The 10258-nt window shown below is 40.5% G+C and overlaps 1 protein-coding gene across 1 annotated transcript; it reads right to left on the minus strand.

Moving 5' to 3' along the window:
• Nucleotides 1-69: 69 nt before the first annotated feature.
• Nucleotides 70-9731, minus strand: ppp1r14d (protein phosphatase 1 regulatory inhibitor subunit 14D). The gene is made up of 4 exons (XM_084741843.1): nt 9166-9731; nt 1697-1777; nt 1067-1099; nt 70-898 (listed from the first exon to the last, which is right to left on the minus strand). Exons 1-4 carry the CDS (start codon nt 9343-9345, stop codon nt 830-832), a joined length of 363 nt encoding a protein of 120 aa, XP_084597969.1. The 5' UTR covers nt 9346-9731; the 3' UTR covers nt 70-829.
• Nucleotides 9732-10258: the final 527 nt, after the last annotated feature.

Here is a 10258-nt window from a genome sequence, read left to right on the forward strand (position 1 = left end):
AAGTTGAAAGATTGGCTTCTCAGCAACACTGCAGCCAGTATGTTCTCTTTTAGAATTTAATTTCCAGGCCAGAACAACTGGCTGAACTTTACATTGACAGACAACTGACAGTTAGAAACACCTGATCAATTTACAGTGCAGGACTTCGCTTGTTATTGTCTTGTGCTCCTGTTCAGTGTCCCTGCAGCCTTCAAACAACCTGCCTGAGCTTTGGGGGCTAGGAGGTGGGGGAAGCAACTCACCTCAACCAGAGATCATATGTTATTAAAAAGGGATGCAACTTATTTTATATAGCGTTTATGGCTCCAAATCACTATTTGAACTACAATACCCATTTTTAAATGTAAAGGACATACATGTTTTCCTTTAATAGTTGCCAACTACTAGATAAATCAACTTATCATTGCCATTCTACTTTGTTATAATTCATCAACAGCCTTGTCTTGAAAATGCTTAGTTTTATTTCAACATACAACACTGTTATCAGAACAAAAATAATTATGTACATAAATAGGCAACCGAAAATGTACAGTCTTGCACAAAAAAACAGTCCTTCTGAGTAATAGTCAACACAGCTTTTATCTCATGTGCATTATTGGTATGTTTACGGGAGACAAAATGTTAAAGCAGTCCATAAATAAACCTGAAGTAATAATAATAAAAAAATCCATTCAAAACCCGACTGCTCTGTTGTTAGACTGATGCTGACCCCAGGAGGGGGCAGGGGGCAGAAAGAGAGTCCCACAGACAGGTGAACCGCACATACAGGCATCCAAACAGTTAAGTTTAAGAGGCTCCACATTGTCTCAATTCTTTATTTGACCTATAATTATTTCTTCAAGGGACCTGACATTTTGCGTAGACCCTTTATCCTGTAGAGCAGCCCGTTGATAAAATCCTGTGGGGAAGAAGGAGAACATTGATTTTTTTTTTTTTTTCATTGCTTTTACAGACTAGACAAGACGGCAGTAACAGTAAACAATTACTTTTGTCTCTGTTAAATATTGACAAGTATGTATGTGTGTGTGTGTGTAGTTTCGTACGAGTGCATATTTTTATGTCTCACCTCTTTTGGCTTTCCACATTCCTGCAACAATTCCTAACAAAGGAAACAAACACAGGAAGGCTCACTAACATTGGACATTGCCTTTTCCACTGCAAATATTGCAACACTGGATTCCAGCACAGGTCAAAGTGCTTGTATCACCCCACATTGTAAATAGCTAGTTATACACTCGGGTGTCAATTAGGAACAAGGTGTTAATGGTTCAAATCTTTTGGCCTGAACATTAACACAGGGCCGGTTGCACAAAACACCTTAAGTTAAGATTTTCCTTAAAGTCCAGGTTACCAGTTACCATTTTCGTTGGATTTCTACCAGTAATTAGTCAATTTTTGGACCTGGAGGCTATAACAAGTCTAACAAATCTCTTTAAATGCAGTAAATGCATCAAGCTTAAGGAAGGACATCTTTAAATCGATTCTGTGCAGTACCCTTAAGTAAATCATCATAAGTGTCATACCTAAGGAGAAAACTAAAGTTGTTTTGTGCATCAGGCCCCTCAGGTGTTTGAAGAGCTTGGGTACCAGTTCCATGAAGCAATAAATAACATGTGATGCAATATGAACAATGGCTAAAAAAGTACAAATAAAAGTCTGCAAAATTGCTTTTAAGTTTTAACTTGCATAATCTTACATGCAGCCGGGTTCTCTGCCCCTCGTCTGTCAGCTCCAGGAGCTCATCTATGTCAATCTCTAACTCTGGAATTTCTTCCTCCTGTAAAAGCAGACAGAGACAAAAGTCAGGGTCTAAGGTCAATATTCCTCTGTTACTATATTGCCCAGTTTTCTGCATGCTACAAATGCTCTTGTACAGTATAATGTGGGCTTCTTGCCATCCTAAAACTGTCCACACCAGTGAGCAGAGTCATTCAGAAGGAAAAAAAAGAACGTAAAATGTGATCCTGGATGTAATGCAACATGGCAGGGGTTTCATTTCAGCGCAGTAATGAAACCCTTGCACCATGGTGTATATAAGCTGTTGAATTGTCAAGATTTAAAAAGTTGACACTGTATTTTTATCGGTTGTCAGTCACCCACGTTATTAGTGTTGGCTGTATTGTTAAAGTGAGAATAGCCACTGTTTTACTTCCTTAATAATTTCTCATAACAATGATGTGATTGATGATGCACTGTACACAGAAGCAAAGCTGAAGAGCACTGAGGCATGAAGGCAGAGAGGCTCCAGGAGGCCACACTTGCCACATGCCATCATCAGATTTCATGGATGGTTTACTCAGCTAGCATTTAGCTCAGTTATTACTGAGAGATTATTTCCAGTTGAAATATTTCCTAAAGAATATATTCATCTCAGCTGGGCTGTCCCACATCGTGGCTATACCTGAATTAAAATACAGACCCTGCAGCAGCATTAACTAATAACTGGAGGTGTTCCTAAATCCATACAAACCCCTTTTTCTAAAATCTTAGCCTTAACTAAACATTGCCTGGCAGCACACTGAAAGATTAATGCCAACCTTGTGTAAAGATTGTAAAAAAAAAAAGGGCAGAGAGTCTCCAGTTATAAAAAGCAAATATAGCAAAGTAGTCAATTCATATCACGAGGTCTTATCCACACCTTTTAACTACATGTCCAGAGGGGATGAAGAGTGCTCGCTGGAGGGATCCTGAACACGGAGATATCTGGAGTCAGCAGGTGTAGACTCATATCTGACAAGTGGGGCCTCTTTTTAAGAGGAATATTTTCCGGTCGGGGAGTTTTCATGGCTGCTGAGGACGGGGCTCACGCAGCTTTCTGGATGAGGAGAGAGCTAATCAATGTGGAAGTGCTGAGTGGCGGAATAGATGGGCCCACCTTCAGATTCCCCTGTGCCCCCTCTAATTGATACATGCTGCCAGTTTGGACCCTGTGTGATTCTGCTGATGTCTGCAGGACACATGCAGGCCTGTGTGTCTGTGATGCACGGTTCTGTGCTGTTTTGCTTTAGCAGCTCGGCTGTGGGTGGTTGTGTTTTGTTTTTTGTTTTATGCATCAATTGCTTTGTCAAAATACTTCAGTTAAAGGTGCAGTAAGTGATTCTGGAGAATAACAAGTCAGTCTCCACATAAGGAAGCCAGCTTTCATTGCTAAAACTGGGTGGAAACACTTAGAGCGAGATTAAAAAACCTGTCGAGCCAAAAAAAATTGTAGGGCGTATTTTTTCCAACACTAGTACTTTTACTTGTAATTGAGTAATATTTTAGCAATGTAATAGTACTTGTACTTGAGTACAGATTTTCAGTACGCTTTCCACCACTGCTTAGCACCCATGCTGACACACCACCAGTACACTGACTATCAGTAAGTACCTTATACCCCCCACCACACACACACACCCACACACACCCCAATCTGGCCTGTCTCTTAAATGTTTGGTTGACCTTAGAGGTATTTGCACTTAGCAAGGATTAATAATGTATTCCCATTAATTTCACAGAATTTTAATGCCTATCTAGAGTAGCATATTCAGTAATTAAAGAGTGAATGTGAAAATGAAACCTACCTAAGTGCTACATTACTGATAAGTATGAACACAGATATAGTTATTGAGTTTAATCCCCCCTCCATCCTCTGTCTGCCCATCACTGCAGGACCAGGCAGAGCACCACTGCATATCAATGAGAGGAACATTTACTATGAAGAAACACGATGACCCTTCCACTAACTTTTCAGTATTTCATAGTTGTACGCTGTTGCAATTTTCAGCTTGTTGAGAGTTACCTTCATTGTCAGAGGAAAATTGCATTTTAATGAGGCCTCCGGGCAGAAATGTCTCAGCAGCACTTTTTGAAGTTAAAAGCAATAGACTGAAGCTAAAATGAATGTTGGCACTAATACTGGAATTCATGAATATCAAAGTGGCTCTCAGAGGACTGCAGTTCGAGACGGGCAGTACAGATGCAGACTAAACAGCAGCTGGATTTTGTCGAGATAAGATGACCTCCATTAGAATTTCTAATTCAGAACCAGGAAAGTTCCACCAGTATCATGAGGTGACCTGGTTTCCCTGTCAGGACTTCTTCAGTTTGTAATCATGTTTTTTTTAATCCTTTTTTTTAAACCGTGTTTTATCTGTGTGCTGTTATTCTTTGTGCTTTGTGATTCTTAAGGGGTACTGTTTGATTTTTTCACTGTTCAGAGGAAGTACTTTCTTCAGGGTTGTGCTATCAAGTTTACTAAAATGGCCCCAAGGATGACGGATCAATCAGCTTGCCTGAGCAATACTCTCCACCAGGGGGAGATTTTTGAATTGCTAGCAAGAATGTCACGAAATGGAGTATTGATATTCATGACCCCCAGTCAATAGTGCATAGTGATTTTTTGACCCTCCTGACCTGTAAGGCAACCCTCAGGTCAAAATTCAAAATATACCTTTCAAAGGTATATTGAAAAAATGATGTTCATGGGCCATGAGGACAATAAGTATCCACCACCAGGACAAAAGTCCAGAATAAAATCAAATGAGCAGGTCACCATAATATTTACTCAGCACATTTAAGTCCCTCGGAAGATGAACCTTAGTCATTGTGGTGATCAACTGATCTTTACTCTATCATTTTGCAAATGGGAGAATTTTAGCTTGCATAGTGATTTTTTTTTCTCTCTCTCCTTCTAAACCTACCTTTTCTGGCTGAAAGCCACAAAGACTATCACCTGCATCAAGCCAAAATGTCCACTTAGTACACAGCATATTTTAAATTAAAACTGACAGATGATCATGAAGCTTACCGAACACACTCGGTTATTTGGTGATTTTGGTAGCTAGCAGCTTGTTAGTCTTACAGCCTGTTACAATTTAAAGCATTATTTTAGTATTTTGGGAAATACACTATGGTATCTGTCCATTAAATATGAAGGAACGCAGCAGCTTAACTTAACCTGGGAACAGGAAAACTTTTAATAAATGAGATATAACATGTTAATTAGTGCACTTTAAAGGTGCTAGTAGACTGGTTTTGTGACCTTTTGTCAGAGTCTGTTTCCTGTCCTTAAGCTAAAATAGCCTAACCAGCTGCTGGATCTAACTTTGCATGCAGTGGACAAAAATTAGAGTGTTTTTTTTTTTTTTTACACTGTTTACAGCTAGATCCCTTTAGTTTTCTACATGTTTCTTACATGTGAATGTTATATTCACTGACCTATGATGCTAGAATCAGGCTTTATTGACCATGTACAGGATGTGTACATGTACATGGAATTTGTGTGTTTTTTTCCCATTGCTGTCAGTGTACTTATTACAAACAAAACATTAAACACAGCGTGGTTCCATTACTCACACTTTGTTTGCTATTATAATCTAAAGGAAACCATGCCCACGCAGGAAGTCCAGCTGTTTTAAGAAGATGCAAGCGCGCTTTTAACTTATCGGACCCTCGCCATTTTCCTGTCAGTGGCACGAGCTGCCCACAGGTCAAACTATTCATTAACTTCACTGGGTGAGTCATGACACAGTTAAAAAGTTAAAGGTTGAAGAGGGCAAACAGAGTGTAAAGATTCAAATCCTATTGTCCAGTTATACAAGAGTGGGACAATTCCTAAACAGGAAATAAAACTTAACAAAATGTAGAGATGAGTCGTCAGGTGTTAAACAAACTGAACTCTGGGATACTACACAAACCTAAACATAGCTCAACATTTTCAAGTCTACGTGAAAGCTGTTTTTCACACCTTCTTTTTTGTTTGCCATTTCTCAAAAGGTGTGAAGTTTGAAATGAAGGTGGCCACTCCAGACCGAGGCAGCACTTGTATGAATTAGAGATGTGGCTAAATAATTCAGGCGGTGACACAGGGGACTGATGGTAAATGCTTCCACGCGGAAGACTCGGAGAACCAACAGAGTAACCTTCCCCCGAGCCCATGCAAAATTCATTACACTGCCCAGTACACATGGACGAGCCACGGCTAATTCCACACAATGGCTAATGCAAATATCTAGACCATCCCAACTAGAGAGTAGACTTAATTTTCATATGGCAAGGACGTAGACAATGCTTAGGAAAGCTGAGGAAGAGGAACTTACATTTATGTCAATAGAGATGCCAAGTCGCTCAATTCTTGGTGTCTATTTTTGAAAAAATATATACAGTAGGGTAGTCAACAGTGAGAGACAAAAAATTCTTTGATGTCTTTTGCAGTGACTTACACATATGATGTCATGTCAATTTATATCACCACAAAAAGTTCCCAGTCTTGTGGGCAGATCCCAGAAGGGACAGATGGGGCATGTTCATCCAAACTTCCAAAAAACATTAAGCTGTCCCCTCCGATAAATTATTTCTAAGTGTGTAAGTAAGTATATAGTCTTTCTAATTAAATATTATCACAGTTGTATACTTAAAGCTATTATATGGTACATTTTTACATTCAAATGTCCATAATTTGTTCATAATCCATAATTTATTCAATGCAACAGCACTAATTGCTAGTTGCTATAACTTCTGGGAATGTGACTAAACATAATGTAAATAAAATTATTACCTCGTTCATGAACAGGAAAACGACTCCCATGATTCCATGCCCCTTCATCTTATCAAACTGTCTATTGTTATCGTTTTAAATGTGATAGAGACCCCTAATGGTAGAATTTTTAAACAGTTTTACGACAAAGTGCAACTTTCTTGACTTGCAAAATTATCTTTTCGCCTGTCTATTCATGATGTAAGGCCTTACTGTTCTCTCTCGTTATGTCTTCAGTCATAGTGAGATCTCATCATTCAGCTTGTTGGGGAAACACGCACATCCACTATTTGTGCCGCACATTTATCGTCATGTTGGATTATGATAGAAGCAGAAAATGAAAGGCCAAGTGCTGAAATAATTGTATGTTTCTGGGACAAGATCAAAGAGTACACAGCGAAAGACTTGAGATCTGTTTTTGTTATCAACATGTCCCGGTTTCCACTAATGTGATTTATTCCACCCTCGGCTTTACAAGCATATTATCATATATTACCACAGGGAACAAGGCTCAGGATGTGAATGGAATAAATCTCATAAAATAAGTATTGCAATGAGGAAAATAGTCACACAATATTCAGCTCCAACTAAAGTGTGTTAAATTTAAACCAACCAGGCTTAACCTGTCCTATGTGCTGGTGTAGGAAACATTAGCAGAGATAACTGGACGTGCTTGTCTATCACTAGAACTTCCCTGTTTGCATGCTGAAGTTCTGCAGCATCAGTACATATGCAAAGGGCTCGCTGGTAGTGGGAGGTTATGCCAGACAGGGAAGTGACATCAGGCCATCTGCAGCCAAAGGGTCTGCGTGTGGTTCGAGAATTCAGCAGGAAACAGTTTGTCTCTGCCTTGTCCACCATGAAACGGAGGCGGCGTTGTCATCTGATCTGCATCGTCATTACAGGAAGCTCATGCTCCCAAACAGACACCCCTAATTCCACCATGCCTTGCTGCCTCATGTGGGCGAGGAGACATCTGTTGCCATGGTTTCCCCTCAGAGATTGCCAAGCAAATCAATATGGAGCCTCTGACATAATTGGATTGTATCCCACAGTACAGGAGTGGAGTTATGAAGGCTGTGTTGCTGTGTGTGTGTGTTTGTGTGAGCTGGCTGATGTCTCACTCAAATCCCCCTGTACATATTAAAAATTAAATCTATGCAACGAGGCCATTAATTAGGCACAATATGTAAATAATGAGCACAGCTTTCCACATTGTAACTCATCTTGTTTTTACATAACCTGCACTCTGTTAATATTATGGCTGTACGAAACTAAAAACTGAAGAATGATGATACCAAGATAACAAACCAACAAAACGATATTTATCACAATATTAAAAAATATCTCAATGTGACATCCCCAGATAATATATTCCATATCCTGGATGGAGGGCAAGCATAAAGTTTACATCATGCATATTCTGAATGACTGTGTGCACATATGTGCCTGCAAACAGAGACAAGGACACACAGAGAGACACTAAAATTATGACACAATGTCCTGGGTTCCACTATAACAGCAATACTGTCAATCTCAATCCTTATTTTTTATTTTTTATTACTTTCACTGGTACTTCTTTATTACTTTATTGCAGAGTTACAGGAATATGGTTTTGGTGCTTTGTGTCTGTTGTTCCTCAATATTGTTTAGTTCTAATGTTGAATCTAAGCAAGTGGTTTTCAACCTGGAGGTCGGGACCCCCAAGAGGGTCGCATACTCATTTCTGGGGGTCGGCAGATGGTTGTAGAGAAAAAAATAAATAAAATGTTCTGGAAAGCAGCATGAAATGAGAGCCAGCGAGCAGCTCTCAGTAATGTCAGTCCTCTGAAGACATTCAGCATAAGGTTCAGCTAACCAAAACTACGCGAAATGCAGCTGGCCTCAAAAAAAAATATAGCAGCCACCTCACTAATAGGTGAAACTATAAAGCAGCACAAAATGACAGTTATCAACATAAACACCTATGTTCTGAACAGACAGACACTAACAAAAAGTAACATTTGCATTTTGTAACATAAAAAAGCAAACTTAACAAATCAGCACTAGGCATGATGGGAAATGATGGCCCAATTTTAGACTGGGGAATCTTCTTGCATTACATCGTCCAGTGATATAATTTCCCTTAGAGTAGATTTTATAGTGTGTTTGTGAGAGTCAAAGCAATGAGAGAGTGTGGGAGAGATATGCAATCACCAGCCTGATTATTCTGAAGGGTCGCGACTCAGAGAGGTAGAGAACCACTGATCTAAGCAAGTGTGCAACCAACTTCTGAACGCCTTAATGCTAAATTATCTAAAGTGATTGTCAGGGTTGCAACATACTTGCAAATGCTTCCTAATGAGTTAAATCGGACATTGTATCTTGGAAAAATAATCTTATCGCTGTGGTAGAACACCACGGTGCTCACTGCACAGCTGATACTGCAGTCAGGTTGATGACACACGAGGGCTTTTGTGCCTAAAATTGCAGCCGTGGAGCAAAGATACTTCCCTCCAACTCACCCCTCTTTCAGGATGCTGACTATGATGGATAATCCACCACAGGCACCTATGATCAATTCAGTGCTTCTCTTGCTCCTTCCCCTCATCTCCTCCTCAGTGTGTGTGTATGTGTGAGTGTGTGTGTGTGAGGCAGCCCTACCCTACCTCACAGTCAAACAGCAGGTGCAGCTGTCCGTCGATCCACTCCTCGATATCCAGTCTCCTCTGCAGGTCCTTGCGGTTGTATTTGACCGTCAGCTTGCCCAGCTTGCGGTGCGCCGGCTCCTCCGTCTTGTCCACTGCCTGGAACATCACCCTGGACTGGGTGCTGGGCTCTGACGCCATGGCTGCCACGGCCTCAGGAGAACCGTGGAAACACACTGAGCTCTCTTACACACACACACACACACACACACACACACACAGACAGACCCACAGGCTCAGACACGTTTTAAAACCGGCTCCTGCTCTGTCTCTATCTCTGCTGTTCCTGTGGGCTGTTGTTCCCACGCCTGTTATCTTGTTGAGTGTTCGAGCTCTCCCTCTCTCTCTCTCTCTCTCTCTCTCTCTGTAATACTGCCTCTGGTTCTCCGCCTGTCCTCGTCTCTTCTCTCCCTCTCTCTAAAGCTCACTGTACTGCTCTCCTTCCCTCCTCCTCTTGCAACACCCACTGGCTGCACTATCAGGAGGATGGTAATGAGATATGCCTCTGTGTGCGTGCACGTGAGTTGTGTGTGTGAGTGTGTGCATGTGTGCATTTGCTCCTTATAGGGTGTGTATTTGCTTTTTGCTCTCTTCCTCTGTGTTATAGCAGGTGGGAGAACATAGGTCAATTACAGTGATAAAAACTGGAGAAAGGGTGAGATGGCAACCACAGCAATCAAGTTAGGAATGTTACTCTGGCTGAAGATATGCCAGCACTTCTTATCATCATTACAGAAAATAAAAGTGTTCTTTTATTCTTTTACCACCAATCATATGATATATCATGGGAAACATCTGCACACCATTCCCTATTTTTCTAATATTCACACAGTAAGAGTATCTAAAGCACTGGGGCCATATGACAGAAACTTCCTAAATTGCAAATCCTGTTTTTAAATGTTTGGTAACTATGCTGATTCGGGTTAAGGCTTGATTTAGGAAAAAAGCCATTACAGATAAACAGTTCTTATGCTAACTTAAGACAGGAGAAGTATCACACAAGCATCCTAACTTTCCAAGATCTTAAATAAACTCTCCTAATTTTAGGATACCA

This window comes from Lutjanus erythropterus, chromosome 18 (assembly GCF_056507025.1).
Source record: "Lutjanus erythropterus isolate fLutEry1 chromosome 18, fLutEry1.hap2, whole genome shotgun sequence".
In the NCBI taxonomy this organism is placed as follows: domain Eukaryota; kingdom Metazoa; phylum Chordata; class Actinopteri; order Lutjaniformes; family Lutjanidae; genus Lutjanus; species Lutjanus erythropterus.

What these genes read in the sequence shown, in the direction of transcription:
- ppp1r14d (XM_084741843.1), bottom strand. Translation starts at nt 9,345, where the DNA reads ATGGCGTCAGAGCCCAGCACCCAGTCCAGGGTGATGTTCCAGGCAGTG. An exon ending in ACCTGCTGTTTGACTGTGAG is followed by an intron (nt 1,778 to 9,165) that starts GTAGGGTAGGGC and finishes CTGCTTTTACAG; the next exon opens with GAGGAAGAAATTCCAGAGTT. An exon ending in GGCAGAGAACCCGGCTGCAT is followed by an intron (nt 1,100 to 1,696) that starts GTAAGATTATGC and finishes TTCCTTTGTTAG; the next exon opens with GAATTGTTGCAGGAATGTGG.